Below are 24,224 nucleotides of genomic sequence, written 5' to 3'. Positions count from 1 at the left end.
GGAGATGTCAATGATTCAAACTGTTGCTGGTCTGGCCTCCAGCTCCAAATCCCAGGGCTGAGCATTAGACTTGCATTCATTCATTCATTCATTCATTCACTTATTTAGTAATCTGCTTTATTCACTTAATGTATTATGCATTTTTTCCTTTTTTAAAAAGCACTTTATTTTATTATTAGTTTCAAGTGTACAGTACATTGGCTAGACATTTATGTAGTTTATGAAACAATCCCCCCAATTATTCTATCACCCATCTGGCTCTACACATAGCATTACAGTACTGCTGACTACATTACCTATGCTGTGCTCCCCATTCCTATACCAACTACCAATATGTATTTCTCTAACCCTTCACTGATTTCTCCCAGCCCCCCAATGCCCCTCCCCTCTGGCTGTCATCAGATTGTCCTCTATATTTGTGGCTCTGTTTTTGATGAGTTTGTTCTTTTTGGTCCTTAGATTCCGTGTATAAGTATTTGTCTTTCTCTGGCTTATTTTTCTTTTTTTTATGGCCGAGTAATATTCCATTGTCTATATGAACCATAACTTCATTATCCAATCATCTGTTGATTGGTATTTAGGTTGCTTCCATATCTTGGCTATTGTGACTAGGGCTGCCATGAACATAGGGGTACATAGATCTTTATGTATTAGTGTTTCGGTTTTTTTGGATAAATACCCAGAAGTGCAATTGCTGGGTCAAAAGGTAGATCCATTTTTAATTTTTTGAGGAACCGCCAGACTGTCTTCTATAGTGGCTGTACCAATTTGCAATCCCGCCAAAAGTATATGAGGGTTCCCTTTTCTCCATATCCTCAAAAACACTTGTTGTTTTTTGATTAATTGATGATAGCCATTCTGACAGGTGTGAGGTGATATCTCATTGTGGTTTTAATTTGCATTTCTCCTATGATTAGTGAGCTTGAGCATCTTTTCATATGTCTATTGGCCATCTGGATTTCACTTTTGGAAAAATATCTATTCGGGTCTTCTGCCCGTTTTTAAATTGTATTGTTTGTTGTATGAGTTCTTTATATATTTTGGTTATTAACCCCTTATCAGCTGTGTCATAGGCAAATATCTTCTCCCATTCAGTAGGTTGTCTTTTTGTTTTGTTGATGGTTTCCTTTGCTGTGTAAAAGCTTTTTAGTTTGATATAGTCCAATTTGTTTATTTTCTCTTTTGTTTTCCTTGCCTGAGGAGATATAACTGAAAAGCAATATCAGAGAGTTTACTGCCTATGTTTTCTTGTAGGAGTTTGTGGTTTCGGGTTTTACATTTAAGTCTTTAATTCATTTTGAGTCTATTCTTATCTATGATGTAAGAAGGTAGTCCAGTTTCATTTCTTTGCATGGATCTCAGACTTGCATTTAGACGGCACCTGTCAACACAGCAGCATGGGCACGGGCAGTGACTGGCGGGGCTGGCAGCCTGAGGCCCAAGGCTGAGGCGCCTCCTTATCTGGCTGGCTGACTACGTGACATCGCTGGACTCAGCTTCTCTGGCTGTAAATGGAACAGTGGCCTCCTGGAGCCTCCGAGGAGCTGGCGGAAGAGCTTGACCAGCTTGAAAGAGCTGCGTCAGCTCCTCTGGGTGCTCATGTTTCTGGGAGACCAGAGGAGAGGTTTGCCCTGGGGCACTCCCAGGATCCAGAAACCCCTGAGTGCCCACCACCCTTTCTGCTGCCTCCCCCTCTCCTCCTTGACCTTACCTCCTTCCACTGCCTTTTCCATCTCTCTGCTCCAGCCACAGTAGCCTCCTCTTGCTCCTCTAACACTGCAGGGACAAGCCCACCTCTGGCCCTTTGCACCTGCTAGTCCCTCTGCTTGGAAAGCTCTTCCACTGGTATCCATGTGGCCTATGTCCTCAGGACATTCAGATGTCTTCCCAGGTGTCCCCTCTTCAGGGAAGCCTCTCTGACCACTGTATCTAACATAGCCCCTTCTCCAGCCCATTACTCTTCATTCTGTCTTCCTTGCTCTGTTTTTCTTTAAAGCATTTGACCAGTAAATGTTTATTTGTTTACGGTCCACCAAGACATGTATATTTTTGCCTGTTTTGTTCTTTGCTGCATCCCTGGCCTCTAGCATAGTCCCTGGCACAAGGTAGTTGCTCACAAAGTGTTCGTGGAATGGACAATTTGATCACATAATCCAGCCCCCAGCTACTGATTTCCTTAGTCCGCCTCCCACCCCTGGGCCTGCAAGATTGTTCTCCCAGCCTACAGAAGGGCAGACTGAGCCTGGCAGAGCACAGGCATCTGGGGTTAGGTCAGGCTGCTCTGGGACCTCAGCCTCCTTCCCCACTGAGCCCTCCACTGTTCATGAGACACCACTGATTTACTTAGGACAGAAATCCTTTTGTGGGGTCGGGGGGAGGCAGAGGCAGGCATGTGAGAACTCAGGGCCTGTTTGCAGCTGTATCAGACCGAAATGTGGGTTCAGCTTCCTTATTTCTTGCCACAGTGCCTGCTTCAGAGTCTTCATCCTGAGGGGCTGCGTGCCCCAGAGGGCGGGAAGGGGAAGAGGCTCCAGTCTCCCAGCTGGCCTGGGCTTCACGGATTTATTTCACACCTGCTGAGTGCCTAGCCCCATGTGAGGAGAGGAGCTAGACCCTGGGCCCTGTCAGCTCTCAGTGGGTGAGGGAGAAGTGGTGCACAGCCTGCCCTGAGTACAGTAGGCGCTCAGTAGAGTTTGCCTGAATTAGTGAACGTAGGGATACAATGATGTGTCTGTTGAAGTGAAGAATGATACTCTGGGGATGCAGGGGGCCCCAGCCCAGCCAGACGGGAAGTCCAGCAGGGCTTGGGGGAGGGGTACTTGGACAAGTGCAGAGGAAGGAAAGGGCATGCCAGGTGGGGGAACAGCTTGAGCAAGAGCCTGGAGGTAGGCGTGAACAAGGCAGATGGGACCCCTGTGAGGGGCCTGGCCTGGTCCTAGTGGCCATGAGACAGAGACCAATGTGAGATGGAGCTAAGCAGAGATTCTTTTAAGCCAGTCCTGTGTTTTAAAATTTTTTGGCACTTGGGGTCATGCCTGCTTGCCCAAAAGAGTATATGAGCACACATCATCTCTACCGTCCATGTCCAACCAGCTCAGGGCCCAGGGGGTCTTCTCTGCCCATCAAGGCTCAGTGCCAAGACCCCTCCTCCCTGTAGGCTTCTCTCATCTGCTCTTCCCCAAGCAGAGTTGCTCACTTGGGTTAGGGGGATGGAAAATGAACCATCCCCCTGGCTTGCCACCTGGGAAGCTCAGTGCCTGTCGAACTCTCCCTCTATCTCTTCCACTTGACTCTGGGCTCCTTGAGGGTGAGGAGAGACAAGAACCCTTGGCTCTGTGCCCTCTGCTTTCCTTTACACATAGCAAGGCCTCAATAGATATTTGTAGAATGAACAAATAAGGGAACAGATGACCAGCCTTGTGCCCTTGGGCATGTCATTGCCCTTCCGGGGCCTCCTTTTGTCATCCATAACAGACGTGGGTGCGTCAGCTCTTCTCCAAGGTCCAACTCTGATATCCAACAGGCTGTGTCCTCACAGTCCACAGCCCCTGACTCCAGGCATTCTTTTTGTAAGCAAAGGTTATCAAGTCTTGTTCCCATTATTCTGGCTCATTCTGAAAAACCCTCAGACATTCACTGAAAACTACTTATTTAGGATGCTCCTGTCAGAGGAGTGCTGGAAAACGAACCATCCCTCAGGTCCCAGGGGAGTGGATGTCAAAGGATGGCACTTCAAGGCATGGTCTTCTGGTTCAGGGACGATCGGGGCCAGTTGCATGGGGACAGAGCCTGGAGCATGCAGCCTTCTTGCCCTAAACCAGATGAAATGTGGTTGAAATTAGCCAAGGGGATGGGGAACCGGAAGCAGGGAAGGGTCCTGCCACTGGTTTGGTGTTTATGTAAGTGCGATGGCTTGTAGCATCTTTTCAGGGAGAGATCTCTGGACTGTCCCTCTAGTTGCCTCCTAAACTCACATCCCAGAGACCCAGCAGCCAGGTCCCAGCATGCCCTGCCCTCTGACCATGCATTCTCCGAGGATATGGGAGGGAAGTGGGTCAGCTCAGCAGCCAGTACCCACCATTCTAGCTTATCAGCTAGCCTACATTGAACCTGAGACCCATCACAGTTTTGGCTCCTCTGGTTTGCCACTCGTTGCTCTACCGTGGGTAGAAATTAAGTGGACCTGGCATGGGTTCCTCCCGCCAAGCCACGAGGTCCATTACACACTAGCTGAGTCTCCCTGGCTTGCACTTGGAGATTGGCAAGGTGCTGGCATTAATGTGACTGCTCGGTGATTGCCAGATCAATTTGTGTCCCACTATGAAGATGAACCCTGTGCCTGCCTGGCCTGCCTCGGGGACTTTGCCTGTCCACTCTGATTTTTCTGTCACTCTGGCCTGTGTCAGGGCGCTGACACCTCTCAATTTTGTTAATCCCTTGGGTTGGGAGTCATCAGGTCACTTTTCCTGCTCTCTCCGATTCTTCTCTGATATGTTTGCCCTGGCCTATCACGATGAGAACACCCATTTGAATTTGCCTCTAAGCTTGACGAGAATGACAAGAGGAAGAAGATGTTAGATGCCAGGCCCTTGTTGCCCTGAATTTTTATCCCTTCCTTCTTGTTCAGGAAGGAACTTATTTTTCACTGGCCTCTTTTGTGGAACACGTTTGAAGATTTCTTTGGGGCTTAAAAAAGTTTCTCTTTGCTGGTTGCAGCCCCTTTATGGCCTTCTGAATCCTGTCCTTCTCTGGATGACACAATAAAGTGGAGTGGTTTAGAGCCCGGATGCCGGCTTTGCCACTGTGAGTTTTGCCACCCTGAGCAGTTCCTAGGTCTCTGGACCTCAGTTTTCGTCTGGTGAAATGCGGATATTAATAGTACCTCCGTTATAAGTTGCTATGAGCACTAAATGGTTAGTACATGTAAAGCAGTTAGCACAGCCTGGGCCCTGCACTAAGCGCTAAGCTGCTAAAGGTGTCAGTTTCTTCATTATTAAGCAGAGTTGGGGAGTGGGGCAGAGAGCCCTGGGCTGGGAGGCTGGGCCCAGTTCCAGTCCTGGCTCTGTCTTTGGGTGGCTCTATGACCCAGGTCTGGTCACTTTCCCTCTCTGAGCCTCAGTTTCACCATCAATGTGAAGGTGATGGGTTGAGGGACCTCAGAGGGTCTTTGCATCCTTCGCCCATCTCTCTTGGCTTTTTACCTGTCCTCACCACATGGAGGTCCTAGTATCACAGGGTTGGCCTTTGGTTTCCAGTATGTCTGTTGTTCTTCGGCCCCGACGTAAGCCCACAGGGTAGCTGTGTCCACAGCCACCTGTTCCCTCAGCCGCTTCAGCCTCTTTGATTTCTGTACCTCTGATCTTTCTGACAAATATATCTCTAAACGTGGTTTGAACCCTATTTTCTTCAAGTTCATTTTTTTGCCCTTGTTTCTTCTTCCTCCCTTTACCTGAGCCTCTTCACTGGGAGTGCACTAAATTCTGTCTTCCCAGGCTCCCATGAAAAGGGTATCCCTTCTGAATTCTTCTGCTTTGTTAAAGAGCAAGTGCTGGAGGTCATTGACCTTTTCTTGCCCCCGTTCCAGGAAATCCTGTTCACCTGTTTGCTGATTACTGTACTTGATCCTATTTTCCTATCTGATGTGGAGTCCCAGCCTTCCAAATCCCCGACTCTGAGCTCCTTGGAGCAAGTCCCAACCTTTTTATTCTCTGCAGCTCTGGAAGGGCCCTGTGAACTTATTGTTTTCTCTCCTCTCTACCCTGAGGCTTCCTACTGCAGGCCAGTATGTGGCTGCTCAGTGTCTTGGATGGGGTTCCTGCCTGCTATGGGGTTCCTCTGCTCCTATGTGACCTTGGGCAAGTCCCTTCCCCTCCCTGAGCCTCTAGTTCTTCATCCATAAGCCCAGGAAGGGGCTGCGTACCATCTTCAAAGGGCTCATGCATGTGGACACACTGAAGGATGCCCATAGCCTTTTTCCCTTGTTATTCTCTATATCCACCCATCCAGTCCTCTCCCCGAGTTTTTGAGCCCTAGAGGCTCTGCCCTTTGCTCTGGCCCCTCAGCCACCTGGCCAATGTGAAGACCCCTGAACCTCCTTTTGTTTTAACATACATATCTCTAGGGAATGTCTCATTAATCATCCTCACAGAAGCTGCCTTGGCTCCACTTCGGCCCCTGCACAGCCACCCTGAGAATTGTCCCCATTTTACAGGAGGAGTGACCATGACCTGGACTGCCTGAGGGCTTGCCCAGGCCCTTCCAGCTTGTTGGTGGCAGAGCTGGGGTTTGCACTCAGGTCCATGCCACTCCAAAACTGCCCATCTCTGGAGTTCAAAGGAAGGAAGGTGGAGCCCTCCTTTCTGTGACAGATTTGATTCTCTTCACCTGGCTTCTCCAAGGAAACACTAGTGGGTCAGTCAGATAGATGGACCTAGGAGGACCTGCCCTCCATAGAGGGCCAGGGCAGGAAGAGGTGGAGCGGCTCCTGTGATGGAGAGTGTGTGTGTGTTGGGGGAGGAGGGTGTGTGTAACAAGAGTCATCAGCCACACGTGGTCTCGTATGAGCCTGTGCGGGATCATCTAAAAGCGGGCATAACAGGCCCTGAGGGTGGGAGGGACATGTCCCCTTGTGGTCACTCCTTTAGTGCTGGCTCCCTTCATGCTCCTGAGGTTTTCAGGGACTAAGAAGGGCAGAGTCCAGGACTTCAAACCACACAGAGCCTGCTCTGTGGGGATGTGGCTGGCAGGGAACGGAGTAGGGGGAATTCCTTTATTTTGCTCTTCAGCCCTTTCATCCCTCATCTCTGCACAGTTATTCATTTATTTGATGAATAAATATATACTGAGCACCTACTGTGTGCCAGGCACACACTGAGAATACAGCAGTAGACTAAACAGATGAAGATTCCTGGCCCTCTGAGCTCACATTTAAGGAGAGGGACAGAGGCAGCTTATAGTAAATAAGTAAATACATTACTATATAACATAATTATGCATAATATAATATAATAATATAGGAGCTGATGGGCATTGCTATGAAGAACAACAACTGCTATTGTTCTCGGCCAGTCTGTGGATGCTGAGTGGAGCCTCATCCATAAAGTGTAGGTCCTTTTCCATTAGTGGACAGAGGGGGAAGGTGGTCAGGGAAGGCCATTCAGCAGATGTGACATTTGCGCATAGCCCTGAATGCAGTGAGGGTGTGGCCTATATGGAGATCTGTGGGGAGAGTGCCCCAGGCAGAGGAACCAGCAAGTGTGAAGGCCCTGAGATGGGAGCCTCCCTGGCATTTGGCCACGAGGGTGGAGCAGAATGATTGTGGGGAGAGAAGCACAAGAGGAGGGGCAGATCCTGTGGGGTCTTCTGGGCCACTGTGAGGACTTTGGCTTTTGCACCAAGTAAGATGGGAGCCAGTGGAGGGCTGTGAGCAGAGGACGGACAGGAACAGACTTGAGTTTATTAGGACCTCACTTGCTGTTGTGTGGGGAATAGACTGTGGGGCTGAGGCAGGAAGGCTGGTGAGGAGGCTACTGCTGCTGTTCAGGCAAGAAGTGATGATGGCTTAGACGAGGGGTGGAGTAGTAATAAGGGGCACATTGGGGTGTATTTTGAAGCCTACTGGACTTGCTCCCAAGTTGCTTGTGGGCAGAGGGCAGGGGGTCGCCCAGGTACTTCTAGCATCAGCACCATGGCTAGCACCACTGCTCCAAGGGACATTCATGGAAACTCTGGTCAGCTCTGGTCCCTGACAAACCGCCAGTACTCCAGTTCTCCGCCAGTCTGTGGATGCTGAGTGGAGCCTCATCCGTAAAGTGCAGGTCCCTTTCCATTGATTTTGTTATTTTTTTTTTTTAACTGAATATGTTTATTTCTGGGCACTGCTGCAGATCCTTTTGGGGATGAGGCGGGTCTGAATGCAGTTCTATAGCTGGGATGAGAGGTTTGGAAGCACTTGTCCCCAGAAATCTCTGCATCTGGCTAAACCATTGTTGCAGGGAGAGGGAGGCCAGGATGGGAATGGTGGGAGGGGGAGCTTTCTTGAGGAGGGGTGCCTTGAACAACAGATGGGCCTGTCCCGGGGGAGCAGAAGGGTGCTCTGGGTGGGGAAGCTATGTGACTGAATTTGGTTCTTCGTGTCACCTCCTTCTGAGAGTAAGGAGGGGGCAGCATCTCTGAGAGCAGCAGATGTGAGGGAGTGAGCTGGCTCATGGCAGAGTGCTGCCCCCCAGGCTCACCATGGACTTGCTGTGTGTCTTTGGACAAGCCATTATCCCTCTATGGTGCTCAGTTTCTCCATCTTTAAAATGAGAAAAATCGTAGTCCCTACTTTTTTGGTTATTGTAAGAACGACAAAAACAGGTGAATTAGCCCCCAGAAAGGCCAAGAAAGGAAGACGAGGGGCTGCTTCTGAGGCCTCAGACCCTAAGGTTGGGATCTCCCCCTTCCCATGGTGATGGTCTCCTCTTTCTCCCCAACCTGCACAGTGCATTATATCTATGTTCCATTTTGCTGTATGACCATATGGATATTCTATGCAAATTCTCACTTTTAATGAGCCAGAAGGAAAGCTAATGACCATTTTGTAGACGTCTTGGCGCCAAGGGAGGCCTTGGGATGGGGAGAGGAAGGAGGACCAAGTGACAAGCAAGAGGAGAGAGGAGGGAGGGAAGAGAATGGAGGGGAGACAAGGTAGGGGTTGCAGAGTGGTGGAGGGAGGGGAAGCCCGGGCCCCATGTACTAGAGCCTGCCTGCTTGACTCATTGTACAGATAGGGAAGAGAGAGGAGACAACTTGCCAGTCATCCCAGAAGGTAGGATAGAGAGATAGAAAGGCAGAGGAGGGGGAGAAGATGGGCTGGAGAAAGGGAAGGTGGAAGCAAGCCAGGACTAGGCTCTGGCTTGTGGGGCTCGCTTTCCTCATCTGTGCATTGGTCGTAATATCTACAAGTTGGCTGATTAGGAGGAGCTAACGGAAGAATATGTGCAAAAATTATTCAACTGAAGAGTTCTGTGTTAACGTGAGAGGCCATGGAATAATGGAGGGACAGCGTGTGTGTGTGCATGTGTGTGCACGCACGTGTGTGCGTGTGTGCGTGTGTGAGGTGGGGAAGCAGAGAAAGCAGAGGATGAGCAAAGGAATGATCAGGGGAAGACAGGAAGAAGAGGGTGGAGGGACAGGAGGTGGAGAGAGGGCCAAGAGGCCTTCTGGACGATAGGCCAGCTCTTAATTAATTAGTCCATTCATCCATCCATCCATCCATTCATTTATTCATTCATTTATTCTTTCATTCTTTAGCATCTAGTATCTATCATCTACTTCATAGATGGATGTTGGTTCCATGAGGGCAGGATTCTTGTCTGTCCTATTCATGGCTGACCCACAATGTCTAGGACAGTGCCTAGCACTGGGAGGTGTTTAATAAATTGTTGCTAAATCAATGAATGCTCTGTGCCTGGCAGCAGGTCTGGCAGTGGTCATCTCCCTGGAGCTCAGAAGCTGGTGGGCACAGTGGCACCTAGTCTAATAATTTCCATTCACTGTGCTAAATGCAGTGATTGAGACACCATGATTGTTTTGGGCACCCAGAGAAGAAGGAGCCCTGTGTCACCCATGAAGACTTCCCAGAGGGGCCTGAGCTGAATCCTCAAGAATGGACAGAAGCTGACTTGAAGAAGTTTTGGAAGGGAAATTGGGCATAAAGGCAGAGAGAATAGTCTGAGCAAAGGCCTGGAGATGGGAACACTCTGGTGTATGTTAGAAATTGCAGGTGCTCCTGGAGGTAGAGAGCGATGGAAAATGAGGCTGCAGGGCCTCAGGATTGCACTGAGAAGTTCAGACTTTGCCCTGAGGGAGATGGGAGCTACTGAAGGTGACAGGGTGGGACTGGAGGTTTGGTGGAGAGTTGGGGACCGGGCTTGGCAGGCTGAGGTTTACGTGCAGGTGTAAGGCTCTGGTCTGGTGAGATAGTATGGACAGGAGTGGGTGTGCCCAGTGGGTAAGGTACTCAGGAGCCAACTGGCTATTGCCAGGTGAGGCTGGACTTGCTCCATGGCCATGGAGCCAGCCTGGAGAGGGTTCAGGGCAGCATGTGTGTGAGTGGCATGTGTTGGACTGCCTTGGGCAAATCATGGCTCCTCTCTGGGCCCTGATTTAGATCAGAAAAGAGCTCTCAATTCTGGGTAGCCCACCCCACCCCTGTCAGTGTAAATATCATTATGAGGTGGGTCCTTAATGACATTTATTCCCCAGATTCCCAGGATGTCCCTCTACTGCTCCATGGGACAGTTCCATACTATGAAAAGTTGTCCTGCCCCAAATGCCTATTGAGGAAAACTAGCAGATGGTAGCAATCTCTTTCCAAGCTCTGGCATGGAGGACGAGGGTCAACTGAGCATTCCTCTCCCAGCTCCCCAGCTCCTGGATGCCCTCCTGAGCCTACTCAGGACTGCTCCAGGGATCCAGGCCTATAGCCACCTTTCCCTCCCTCCCTGGTCCCTGTCTCTGCACTCCCATATCTGGCCAAGCAGGCTGTGGGGCCCCAAACCTTTCCCTAATAGCATTAGAAGAGCCTGGAGTAGAGTTTTAGGGATGAGGTGAGCAGCTTCCAGCCCACGTCTGGGCCTTGGCCCCTGACCTTTGGACATCAGCTCCTACTAACCTGTGCCTTAGGAAGGCCTTTCATGGCGTGATGGGTCAGGCTGGTGTCCACTGCTGTCCTCACTGCGGCAGGCCACCATCCTTGCGACCATGCTCCAGCAAGGCCAATTTATGGGGCGCACTCACGTCCAACTTCTTGGTCCTCCTTCCCAGGCGTGCTAAGCAGTCCCATTTTCTGGCTGAGAAAGCTGAGGCCTGATGAGGTGAAAGGATCACCGCAGGTACATTCAGTACAAGGGCTGTACCCAGGTCCCCCATTCTTTGCATGTCCTGCCATTCTGCCATTGAAAGGATGGCTTGGAGGAGCCAGCTCTTTGCCATTCCTCCCCCTGCCCTGACCCGAAGAGGAGGGGATGAGGGCCGGCACGGGAGAGGGTCCAGGAGGACTTCATTATCCAATGCCTGCTTGTGGCAGGTTGGGGGAGCTGAGCCCACCACCAGCAGGAGACATGCTTGGCCTGCCTGGGTAATTACATCTCAGCATTTCATTTTGATTGTCAGTTTCTACATCCTGGGGATGTGGGCTCCTCAATATTTCATCCTGGCCTGCAGCTGCATGTTCCTCTCAGGCCAAACCACAGACCAGCAGCTGGCCCTTAACCCTGGCCCCTCCCTTCCTGGCTGAGCCTTGGTTCCTGCTATGAGGTAGAGCTGGCAAAGGTTATCTTCTCCATGCCCTTGTCCCACACAAGGGTCTCTGCCGCCAGCCCAGCACTAACTCCTCTTCCCAAGGGGACCAGGGTGAAAAGGCCAGGCAGACAACTTTGCTGGAAATTAGGCTCAGTTCAACCTCAGCATTGACTGAGCCCTACATTGTGCCCGGCACTCTGCTGGAAACCTGGGAGTTAGAAATGAGAAAGACATAGTTTTCCCTGAAGGGGCTTATGAGCTGACCGAAGAAACTGACAATAATATTATAACAATAGCGAATACGTATTAAGTACTTATGTGCTAGGCACTGTTCTAAGCACCTTACATGTATTAACTCACTTATTCACATTCTATTATGAGGAGACAAGTTCCAGAGAGGTTAAATAACTTGTCCAAAGTCACACAGCTAAGAAGTGGCAGAGCTGGGATCTGAACCCAGGCAACCTGGATCCACCCTCATGCTTGATAGTCTGAGAATTATAGCACTGACCACAGCACAGGCAGAGGATGGCAACTGCCCAGTGGAGAGAGTGTGATGAGAGCCTGAGTGAGTGTGATGGGTTCCGAATGGAGGAATAATGTACGATGTTTCGAGGGGGAGGGTAAATTGGGTCCCTAAGCTGCGTGGGGTTGGGCAGGTGGAGAAGCAAAAGTTCCAGGGTGGGAGAGTCTGAGTTGGGTTGGAGATAGTGGTCTTGCTGTGGTAGAGTGTGGAATTGTGAGGCTGAGGAAGGGGTGAGAAGCTGCTATGTGACCTCACTTCCCCAGGTGTGTCACTGGAGCTGGGGCAGATGAGGAAGAGGGTGAGGGGTCTTGTTATGTAAGTGGCTCCTTGGCAGAGGACTCTAAATGAACTCTCAGCGGTCCTGGGTCAGACTCCCCTTCTCTGAACCAAGTTTGGGAAATGGGTGGGATTCCCTCATTCTCACCACGGAGAGAGGGTGGAAGGTGATGCCTGGGGGGGGGGAGGGGCTAGGCTTACGCAAGGGTCTCCCATGGGGCCCTTGGGGTGGGGCAGGCCAGGAACCAGCCATCTCTCTGTGCCCTACTCCGCTCAATCCCCTCCCCCCACCACCTGCCTCTAAATACCTTTGCTTCCTTTTCTATTTTTTTCTCCTCCTTTCTAGCTTCAAAGGTGTTTTGCCTAAATGGGTTTGTGTTAAGATATTAGGTCAATCTTTTAGCAAATTTCCCTCTGCTCAGAGCCGAATGCCATGAATAATGCAGCTCTGAACAATGCTGCTGCTGCCCAGTGGCCTCCTGGGAAGGGGACAGCAGCCTCAGCAATTATGTGCTGAGACCCACAGCTGCCTGACTGGTCCCCCAAACCCTGCATTCTTCTCCTCCCAAAATATCTCCCTAGGTTGGGCCTGTTCACAGGTGATCCCTTTAATCCTCACAAAGACCCTGCATGTCTGTGGGGTGGAGATAATACCATCCCATTTTATAGATGCAGAAATGGAGGTTCAGAGAGGTTGAGTGAAGTGGCTTTTATCACGAGGCAAGTAGGTGATTGAGATGGAACATGAGCCCTAACTGTGCCCAGGCTCAGCCTCCTTTGTCACATCAGGCCAGCTCTCTGATGCCTATGCCTCTGCTTCCCCAGATCCAGCCCATTACTCTATAGAGGCAGGGCTGGGTATGAGAGGAGGGGGCCTGGTGGCAGAGCAAGAGAATTTCGGCGGAAAGACAGGACTCTGCTTTAATCGGGGCTACTGAGGCTGCTTGGTGAATAGTTGTTGGATGAGAGGTATTATACCTACACTTCCATCTAGTCCCTAATCCACTCCCCATCAACACTCCCCCGCCAGGCCCACTTCTGCACCAGTAGCAAAGGGGAGGTATTAATGGTGCCCAGGTATGGCCTAGGCCAGCGTAATGGTTCCAAGGAGGTGTGGACACATGACTGTGTATTAACGTGCACAGGTTTGTGACCACGTGTAGGATGTGACTATGAGAGGCTGGGTGTGGTGAGTGCGGTGTGAGAGGCCCTGTGGTTACTGTGTGAGCTTGTGTGGCTGCAGGATTGTGTGATGTGCGACTGTGTGTCAGTGCCTGTGTATGGCCGTATGCACATCCTTATGGCTGAGAGGCTGTACGAGTTTGTCTTCTGATTCATGTCTGTGATAGGGAAGGGCCGTGGGTGGGGTGTGGGGCCGTGAGTATCTGTGTGAGGATTTGTGACTGAGATTGTGTGTGGTATGTGATTTTGATTTGGGAGGGCGTGTGTGTGTGCGCACACACTGCTGAGAATGTTCAAGAAGGAAAGGGTGTGTGTCTGCCCTGGATACTCCCTGGGCCTCCAAGCTAGGGCCCGAGTTCTGCCCAGCACCCTGTCCCTGGGGACAGTTCTCAGTTTAGTCTTGGAGCGTATGGACCTCACCAGCCCTGAGTCCTGACCTGAGCTGTGCGATGAGGTCCCTGTCCTTCTAGTTCCTGCTCTCCTGCCTTAGCAACCCCCACCCCACTAGGCCTTGCTCACTCCCCAAAGGCATCGGCTCCACGAGGCAGACTCAGGCCTTTACAAACACCGTGGTATTTGACCCTCACTTCAGCCTCACAAGGTGGAGTTTCTTTAAGTTCTTTCGCATTTTGCAGATGGGAAGGCCGACGCTCAGAGAGGCCAAGTAACTTGTGTAAAGTCACACAGCCAGGAATCAGTGGAGCCAACATCTTTTACTTCAGGCTGGAGGGCTGGGGGAAGCTGGGCGAAGCAGGTGCAGTCAGTATTCATGCTTTGCACAGTTCTTTATTGGAGTGCGTTAGGAAGACATCTCCAGGTGGGAAACCAGGGTGACTGTCTCGCCTCCTAGGGCCCACTGCCTCCTGTGCGCTGGAGCCACCCTGGCTATAGAACGGAGGGTGAATGTTCTATTTCATGTCTTTCTTTACTGGCCCAACTGCATTTAGGCCCTGTGTCCATGGAGCCCCACCAATTTGCTCAGATATCTTATACTTTCATTTACCTGTTCTGCTTCTGCACGTGTATTTCTGAGCACTCATAGCAAGGAATTTGCATCTAGGTAGAGAAGTAAAATCTCAAGAGAAGGTAGGACTAAGAGAGGTGTCCAGGTGAGCATGATGCCCAGCCCACGCATGTGCATGGAGCTCATGGGTGGGTCCTGCCACAGCAGGTGCTGTGTGTGGATTATTTTGTAGCCCACAGTCTGGCACCAATTAGGTGCCAAGTGCAAGGTAGGTACCCAGTATGTGTGCACACAGTTGTCTGGACACTCAGTGTGACCAGGTAGTGGCACAGAGGGAAGGTCACATGGACTGCAGGGGTTAGGGAAGCTCCCAGAGGAGATGAGAGGATTTGAGCAGGTGCAGATGTCCACATTGGATTCCTACAGAGCCGCTGCCCCATGCCTATGCTAGCAGCTCCTGCCACGATACCCCTCCCATCCCAATCGGTTAGGTACTCGGTTGTTCATTTATCTAGGAAGTATGAACCACACTGTCTGTCCTGAGCAGGTGCAGCATGTATGCTGGGTTTTGTGAGGCCCCTAGCAAGGAGATGACTGAGGCCCAGTGACGGAAGGGCTGCAATGGGGAGCCAGAAGATCACTGACCAGCCCCAGGGTGCTCTCCTGGCTGAGGGAGTAGTCTCTGCAAAGGCCTGTTGGGGAAAAGATATGGTAGGATGGAGAATTCTGGTGGGGACCAGAGTGAGGTTGGATGTTGCAGACCTGAGGAGGAGATGTAGGCCTTGAGTATCTCTCTCTCTCTCTCTCTCACACACACACACACACACACATGCACATAAGGAGCCACCAAGGGTTGTAGGCAGGGAGCCATGTGTCAGATGGATTCGTGCTTTAGAATGAGGCTGAAGTAGAAACTGGATGATGGGGAGTAGGGCAGGAAGCAAGAGCAGAAAGGGGTGGTGGCCTGCCCCGCCCCCCACCCCATGGGCCTCAGGCCTCTAGCCTGCTGTGGAGCCCCAGACCCAGCTGGAGCCAGAGCTGGTTGAGCCCTGGCCCCCACTTCACTGTCAGGCACAGCCCTACTCATTGTGGAACAGCCGCAGGTTAGGGGGCATTCACTCAGGGCATGCCGCCTTCCCAACCTCAGAATACTCCTCTGGTCACAGCCCTGCTGCGGGAATTTACCCAAGCGAAGCGCTCTATTTATTTAGGTAAAGGCTTCATTCCTAGTTGAAAACAAAAGTGGCATCTTATTAGTCATTGACCCCTCTGAGTACCTCCCTTTCCTGGGAGTGAATTTGGGGAGAGGGCCTGGTTTTGGAGTGGAGGCAAAGGAGGGAAGGACTGCATGAGCACGTGTGTTTATGCACGTGGCCATATGGTCCAGGGTGACTACCAGCCTCCCTCATGCCTTCCCCCACCTTCCTCTCTGCCGAAACCTAGGAGAGGCTGGGGGACCTCCCCCAACCTTGGGTTGTCCCCTCTTTCTCTCCACATTGCAATTTGATGCCTTCCTATTTTTCTGTAATGTGGATTTTTCCACTTGATTTCCTAGAATTTGTCTTTTCATTGTTTTTCTCCCCTTTGAAATTTAAAAGAAAAAATAAAAGGAGATGAGAAAGAGAAAGAGAGGAGAGGAGCCCCTGCCTGCGGGCCTCCTGCGGCTGCTTGTTTGGGCTGTGAGAGGACAGGCCTGGCTGTGGACCCCCCTCCGAAACCTCGCTGCCCGGCTGCGCGGTTCAGCCGCAGAGCCATTGCTCAGCACTCACTCTGGAAGAGGATCTCTTTCTCCCTTGTCTGGACCCCAGAGCCCGAAGTGCTGCTTGGGCAGAGTGAATAGCCTGGGTTGCAGAATGCGATTCTATTCTAGGGCCCTAAACACTGGAGCAAGAGCGGGGTGGGTGCCAAGTCCCCTGGTAGTTGTGGATGCAGAGCCCTATCTTGGTCACCTGGGCTGCCCCACTGCCTATGGCTGGCATTTAGCTCCTTCCTGGGCAGGACTCAAACCTTGCCTTGGGGCTGGCAAAGGTAGGTATCCTGGTGAGTGAGAGCATGAAGGAAGGAGTTGGAAGAAACCCGAAGGAGAGTGAGAAGGATGCCCAAGCCTGGAGGATGTGGCTGAGAGCTCTGGGGAGAAACCAGGGAGCCCAGGTCCCCTGACTGCCCCCTACTTGGGGGCAGGCATAGGCAAAAGCAGGCTACTCCAGTGGGAGGCCTTTATTTCTGTCTTCCCAGGCTGCCAGGGTGAGGGGTTGTGAAGGCAGGAGGTCTGGGGCTGCTTGGATGCTCATAGGATGGTGGGGCAGACTTTAGACAGGTGAAGTGAGGAGAGCCATCCATTGTGGACGGGGAGGTGCTGGGAAGACGCAGAAGCTGAACATAGGTGCAGTGATCACACTTGGCATAAACCTAAGCCCACTGGGGCATTATGGAGACACCTCCAACCAAGAAAATGGCTGACTGACTCCCCTTTGGTGTCCCTTAGTACCTGCAGGTTTCTGTGTGCCAGCCCTCAAACAAGCTCCCTGGATCATCCATGCCTATGGAGGGAGCCAGACATGGACAATCCCAGGCAGTGGAGGACAGGAAAATGAGTTAACTTCATCAGTGGGCCTTCACTGAGGGTGGGATTTACAAGTCTGAAGTGTTTTTGATTCCTGGCTTTCATGCAAGGCTGCAGCTCCTAGAGAAAAGTCCAAGCAGAGCCCAAATGTGCTCTGCCCATTCAGCTATGTGGCTTGGCCTGAGCCTCCTTGTCCTCTATATCAGTGGTCCCTAACCTTTTTGGCACCAGGGACCGGACCTCCTATGAGAATCTAATGCGTGATGATCTGAAGTGGAGCTGAGGAGGTGATGCTAGTGCTGGGGAGCAAATACAGGTGAAGCTTCGCTCGCTTGGCTGCCGCTCATCTACTGCTGTGCAGCCTGATTCCTAATAGTCTGCAGACCAGTACTGATCTGCAGCCCAAGGGTTGGGGACCTCTGCTCTAGAACAAAACCAAGTGGAGCAAGAGGCTGCAGCCCCAGCCTCCTCCTTCACATCGCCCTGCTTGTTTCCACCTCTACCCTGATTCCAAGCTGTTTTCCATCACTCCTGCTATGCGGTGTAGCTTGTATGGTAGCAGGACTTTGTCCTCATGGCTGCTTCCAGCAACTAAACCTTGCTGGGGACGTAATAGGTGCTCAGGAAACATATGTCGACTCAATGAAGGAAAAGTAGTGGCAGCATGTGGACAGGCTGCATGGCTGAATGAAAGGTGTCTGGGGAAGCGTGCAGCAGGCCTGGTGCCCAGTGGGCCTTTGCCTGTCAAGGTGTGCTCCCGCCAGACAGGAACACTGGTATCTTGGCTTCTCCTCAGGCTGATGCTCGCTCTTCTGGTCTTGCTTTTCCAACTAGACTCAGAGTTCCCGAGGAAGGATCAATTGTGCCAGGAACTGAACAGGACACTGCTGGAATGAATGAGTGAATGAATGAATGCATGAACACGCAGACCCAGCCCTGCCCTTTGGGAGTACAGGTAGAGGCAGGCAGTGACACAGATACATTGGCTGGACTTGGAGAACACCAGGAAAGGTCAGCAAGCCACAAATGGAAAGGGCGCAGAGACCACAAATACAATAGGAAACCAGTATTAAGTTTCGCTAGTGGGGTCTCTATGTCACATTCAAGTCAAGACAGGTGTCTGGAGCCTGGGGGAGGCACTGGGCTCCAGATTGCACCAGGGGAGGGCTGGCTGGGTCAGAGCCCTCCTCAGGGGAAGGTAGGATTTCAGGAGCTGGCTGGCTGGCAGGTGATGGGCAGCACCAAGCAGGTTTCCCACACCCTCCCCTCCAGTATACTTCAGATGCCACTGGGCCGGGATGAACAAAGGGAGGTCCAGGTGTGCCCTTGTGAATTCTCCATCGGGCAGTATATGTGAGGACTGCAACGCCTTCGCTGTCACTCATGTCTGAGAGTTTTGTCTGGCCTAGGTCCTGGGGTCCATACTTACGAAACATTTACATTTTGCCGTATTTGCTTCTGATTATTTTTTAAAGAAATAAAACATGGATTGCCTGGAAGACCCCCTGTGGAGCCCTCCTCAATCTTGTTCCTGTCCTTTCCTCCCTTGAGGTAACCATGACTCTGAAGGTGGTGGGTTCCTTTCTTGTTCTTGTTTAGTTACCCAGCAAGCATTTATTGAGCACCTGGTTCAGAGCCAGGCACTGTTCTAGGTGCTGGGAAGAATCTAGCAGACAAAATCTCCTGCCTTCATGCAGCTTTTGCATATATATGTATATACATATGCCCATATGTAATAAATCTTATTATATGTGGCATTTAAATTTTATAGAAATGGGTCAGATCATACTGCAATTTGCTTTTCAGTCAATTTTATGTTTTTATGCCAATACCTGAGAGCTGTTTTGTTAATCTTAACTGTATAATATTCCATTGTACAAACACACTGCAATTTATCTATTCTTCTGTTGTAAAATGTTTGGGTTGTTTCCTTTTTTTTTTTGCTGTTTCAAACAGTGCTGCAGTGAGTTTGCCTTTCTGCATGTGTCCTCATGCCCATGTGTGAGTTTCTCTGGGAAGGAGTGTGGAAAGGGACGTACTGGCTTGTAGGCACTCAGCATACTCAGCTTTACTGGACATCACCTTGCGGCCTCTAAAGTGTTCTAATGGACACTCCTTGATCAGATCGTCCAGCTTTCTTGTAGCAGAGGTGGGGCCTAGAGGGGTGAGACAAGCACAAGCCAGTTTTGATAGGTGGGACAGCACAGGGTGAGAGCCAGGGCAGACTGGGGGCCACCACAGCCGGGGGTGGGAGTCAGAGAGTTGGGAGAGGTGGGTGGGCTTGTGAGGCCCAGGGAGGTACGGAATGCCCCGGCACTCGCTTTGGGGTTTAGTCCAGGTGGCTCTGCTTACATAGTGACCAAGTAGGTGGGAAGCAGTCAGTGGGCTGGCCTGAATTCTACCCCTGGTGCAGCGCCGAGAGCCTCATCTGGAGTGGGCTCTGCCCCAGTTGCTATGTGCCCCTGGGCAACGCACTGCTCCTCTTTGGCCTCGATCTCCTCTCTCCAAGTCCAGCTTAGGCCAGGAGGTCTCTGAGGTCCCAACCGCCCCCATGTGCTCAAATGTTTTTGGCAAGTGGCTGTGGCTTTCTGCCCTGGCCCTGCAGGCAGAGGCACTGGCTTGGCGGGCAGCAGCTCGCAGCTGGCACATTGCGCTGGGTGCTTGCCTGCGGGCTGGACAGCTGGCCTGTGGAGTGAGGGACTTGCCAAGGGGGAAACAGGAGGGCCTAGGGGGCCATGGGAAGCCCCAGACTCCTTCATGCCTCCTCTATTCTTATGATCCTGTGCCTGGAGCTGGGGGCGTTGGAGGGTTCTGGCTTCTGTCCAGAAGTAGGGAGTGAGCTTGTTCCTCACTATGAGGGTTTAATTTGATCATATTTACTATCAGTATGGACTCATGGATTCTTATTTTATCCAATAGAGAGACTGGGAGGCTAAAAGGAGTAGGGTGTGAAGAAGTGCCCTGTCCTTGGTGGAAAGGTTTGAAGTGGGTGGGTGTCCCAGGAGAGCGTTAACCATTGTCCTCACAGTGATGGAGCTGTGGCCACAGGGGCTGGACACGGGAGGGCTGACAGGCTTGGTGTGTGACTTGGGGTCTTTCCAGGGGTGGGGGTGCTGCAGGAGATGGAGATTAACAGAGATCCAGTGACCCGGGCTTCCCTTCCTCTGCCCTAGAGAGGCTTTGGACCTAGGCCCAGATTGCTGTCCCACTTACCAGCTGCGTGAGCTCTATCAGCTAATTTAGTACTTCTGAGCCTCAGTTTCCTCATCTGTAAGATAGGGCTGTTAGCACCCTGCCCCCAGGTTGTGTGAGGATTCATTGAGTGCCAGGCATGAAGTGGGTGCCTAGTAAATGCTGGTCCCTCCCAAGCCACTTCCAGTCCTCTCCAGCTCTGGAAGGGGGCCAGGAGGGCGACTGGAGCAGATGCTGTGCCACTTAATTACTGTCATCCCTGGAGAGCCCCTGCGGAGCCAGCCCTTTATGCCCTGCTCCGGGGTACCCTGAGCAGCCATGCTGACTAAGTGGCCCTGTGGGCACCCGGTTTCTTACACTGGGGGCGGTGATATCTATGGGTACTTACCCCAGGGCAGGTGCTGTACCCAGACATGCCTATGTTCATGAGTTCCAGGTGTCCCCTTGACTCCATACCCTACCCCTTTTCCACAACGAGTGGGCTGAAGGGGTGGCAGCAGGAGAAAAATGGTCTGTGGTCAAACTCCTTCTCTGTCTCTCTCTGTGTGATTTTGGGGAAGCCATTTAACCTCTCTGTGCCTCAGTTTCCTCATCTATACATTGGAGCTGTGTTGATTATTCTGACCTCAGATGAGTGGATCCATGTAACATCTGCAGAATAATATTCAACATGGATTAGATGCTCCATAATGTTCACCAGTATCACTGAGCTCTGCATAATGCCCCCCAAACTCACTTCTAGTCCTACCCTCCTCTTGAGGTTGTAAGAAAGTCACATCTGGCTCAGACCATGCTTTCATCTCAAGTGCCTTGTGACTCACTCATATTCAGAACTGTGGTCACCTAATGCTTTCTTTACCTGCAAAATGGAATATGTAAGATATGCCCTGGGGTGTCATGTGGGGCCATCCCATGGAACCTCTTAGGGGAGCATTGCCCCAAAAGGTTACTTAACCTGAGTTTTTCTCTGTTGGAGAACAATTAGCTCCCATCTCTGCCTCCCTACCCTTTGCCCCTGGTCTTCCTCCTTTCTGGAGCCAAGTGGCCCACCCTCACCCCCGTCCAGCCTCCTCCTCTTGTCCATCTGTCTCCCCAGATGGGGGAGAAACGTTGCAATTGGCCCACTTTCTAACTGGAAAGGAACCATATGGAGGGTTTAGTTGGAGCTGAGTGTCTGCCCAGCTGCCATTAGTGCAGGGCCAGTGCTGTGAGTAGTGGACTGAGTCTGCTTGGCTCTCCCTGTGACCTGGGACTGGAGTTTTCCCCAAGGACCCTTGCTCCTTCTCTCCTTCTCTTTTTCCCTCCTTTCACATGAGTTCCTGGTAACCATACTCTTTTCCAGAGCTTGGGAGTTCTGAGTGTCTTAGGAGAGATATGAGGAGCTTGGCTTGCCTGGAAAAGGCAGAAAGTAAGGGAGGTGGGTGCTCATCAGCTGAGAGCTGAGGGCCATGACTCCCTTGACTGCTGCAGAAAAGCAAGGGGTCCACTTCCTGGGGACAGGGATGTGAGAGTGTGTGTGTTGTGTGGCCCCAGGCCTAGCAGGCACCTGGCACAGAGCAGCTCTGCTTCCAGCGCATGTACCTTGTTCTCCCCAGAGTGCTCCCCACATCTGGCCGCTTATGCCTCCTCCCTATAAGACTCAACTCAGGGTCACTGCCTTTGAGCAGACTTCCCTGGCTGCCAGCTATGCCCATGGGTAGAGGCTCCTTCTTGGGTGGAGCTGGGTGTTGGTACCTTTCCCCATGGGGTTGGTAGATGGGTTGCATCCCCTGCACTGTGAGCCCTTTCCAGCCCAGGCCCCAACACAGAGGTGCATGGAGCCTGTGCAGAAGCCTCAAGTGGCCCCAGTCTAGACCAAGAGGTCATTTGGAGGCCCAGGGGTACACAGCCAAGGTGGATGGTTTGAGGCATTTGCTGGGCTCCCAAAGAGTCCTGTTTGAGGCGGAGCTGGGCTGAGACCCTTGAGTGGGACTCAGAGGAGGGTGACGGTCTTAACAAAGGGTTTGGCTTCATTAAGAATAATCCCTCATGCTTTTCTATCAACTGAGCCTGACTCTGCCGCCAGGGTCCCTGGGGGTCTTATTCCCTGGAGGAGAATACCCTTTTGCACCCCAGTAGGGCAGGGACCTGTGTGCCTTGGGGTAAGCCACTTCCATTCTATGAGCCCCGATTTCCTTTTCTGTCAAAGGCAGTTGATGATGAACAGTGGTCTACAAGTGCTTTTGTACCGGGAGATCAGGGGAGAGACACGTCTGAGGCTGGGAGCTGGCTGGATGAAGCGTAAAGGGCTTCCAGAGTTTCTGTGAGCCGCACAGCCTGGGTGTGAGTCCAGCTCCATGATGTATTGACTGCATCCTGACGCTTCTGCAGGCTTGGCGCTGGGCTTCTTGCAGAGGAGTGAGCTTGGGAGGCAGGCTGGCCCTGGTTCCCCTCCCCTAGGACCCAGCCATTGTAGGTAATGGGCCAGAGAAGAAGTGAGAGGAGGGCTCCAAAGCCCCCTGAATCAGCACTCCTTCAGTCATTCCACCTGAAGCATTCTTGTCAGAATGGCCTTCCTGGGCTCTCTGGAGCTCCCCGCTGGCAATCTGCTCACAAATAAGATGGGAAGAGGCTGAGGCGTCAAAGTATCTTGGCAGGCCAGGGAGGGAGCCAGAGAGCCTATACACGAGGGGCCTGCGAGTGAGTGCCCGGAAAGGAACCTGGGAAGACCTGGACGATAACTGTAGCTGGGTTTGCAGCATTGCTGCCCAGGATGTGTGAGTGCCAGTCAGCAGCCATGTGCCCTGCACTTTCCAAGGGGCCTGTTGATGAGCACGGGGCCTGGAGACAAGAATCCTGGGAGATATGTGTATGTGGGTGTGGGGGGCACTAATGGCCCAGGGTGGGCATTTGGCTCTCATTCTTAGATTTACTTCTCTAAACCACCTTATGAGGTGGTTACAATGAAAATAATCAATGTTTACTAAGTACTAATTATGTGCCAGAAATTATTGTGTTTATATACATTAACTCACTTAGCTTTATAACAACCCTATGAAGTAGGTGGCATTATTATCTTCGCTTTATAGATGATGTATTTGAGGCACAGAGAGGTTCAATAAACAGCCTGAGGTCACACAGAAGTAAGTAGCAGAGGCAAGATTTGAACCCAGGCAGGCTGGCTTCTAAATACGATGCTATACTGCCTGTTGCTAGCAGCCTATTTTATATATAGGGAAAGTGAGGCACAGAGAACTTAAGTGACATGTCTAGGATCACCCGGCTGGTAAGTGGTGGAACCAAAATTTGCACTGTGGCTGTGTCTCAGGGGCTAGGAGTCAGGCTGGGGACCTTGGGCAGCCCCCCGCCTTGTTCTCTTGGAGGGAGTATTTGTTGGTGGGTAAACAAGAAGAGAGACTTGTGCTCCCCTGACTGCCCCAGGCTGACCAGTGCCCTTCTTGCAGGGAGCGTGTGTATCGCCCAGTCAGTGAAGATACCACGGGAGCCGAAGGCAGGGGAGTTTGACAAGATCATCCGGCGCCTCCTAGAGACCTCCAATGCCAGGGCCGTCATCATCTTTGCCAATGAGGATGACATCAGGTGAGGGTAGGGGTAGCGGGGCAGGGGCTGGGGGCCAGGGATCCCTGCTGGTGACCTTCCTAAACAAGTCTGATCCCATCCTGGGATCCAGAGGGGTGGGGTAGGCAATGAATGTGGGGCTGGAACACTCCTCAGATGGAGTGCAGGCTACTGCTCGTGGGTACCCCTTCCCTCCCCCTCCATCTCCCTGTGTCCTGCATCCATTCTTGGGAAGTGGGTACTTTAATGGGGAGGCTCAAGCTCTGGGCTTGGTGCCTTAGCTTCTCATCCTGCTCTCCCTCCTACTAGCTCTGTGACCCCAGGCAAATTTTTCAACCTCTCTGGGCCTCTTTTCTGCTTAAAAAAAAAAAGGGCCTAATGATGCCTGCCTGATAGTGTTTGAGAGTTTAATGCATGAACGTGCATAAAGTGCTTAGAGCAGTCTGGTATAGCATACAGTAGGCACCTAATGCATATTGGCCAACTCTCAGTACCTCTCTCTTTTCTTTAGTGAGCTCAGAATAGTAGGAAGGTGCCTCAGCTGTGGCGCTAGTCCTGGCTTGGGCACACACTCACTGTGGGCTGTATTGTCCCCTTCCTGGGCTTCAGTTTCTGCATCTGCAGACTGGGAGCAGGTTGATTCTGGGTGGTAGGACCACGCAGTGCAGAAACCCTGG

General features: G+C 51.6%; 1 protein-coding gene across 2 annotated transcripts in view; it reads left to right on the top strand.

The window, feature by feature from the left end:
* Window positions 1-24,224, top strand: part of GRM4 (glutamate metabotropic receptor 4) — a 115,116-nt gene that overhangs the window by 48,343 nt on the left and 42,549 nt on the right. For both annotated transcript variants that reach the window (XM_011373483.2, XM_011373484.2), the window contains exon 4: window positions 23,433-23,568. In XM_011373483.2, coding sequence (XP_011371785.1) covers window positions 23,433-23,568 — 136 coding nt within the window. The remainder of the gene's footprint in view (window positions 1-23,432; window positions 23,569-24,224) is intronic.

This window comes from Pteropus vampyrus, unplaced genomic scaffold (assembly GCF_000151845.1).
Source record: "Pteropus vampyrus isolate Shadow unplaced genomic scaffold, Pvam_2.0 Scaffold225, whole genome shotgun sequence".
Taxonomy (NCBI): domain Eukaryota; kingdom Metazoa; phylum Chordata; class Mammalia; order Chiroptera; family Pteropodidae; genus Pteropus; species Pteropus vampyrus.
The sequence above is the reverse complement of the archived record's forward strand: the minus strand, read 5'-3'. Positions and strand labels throughout refer to the sequence as shown.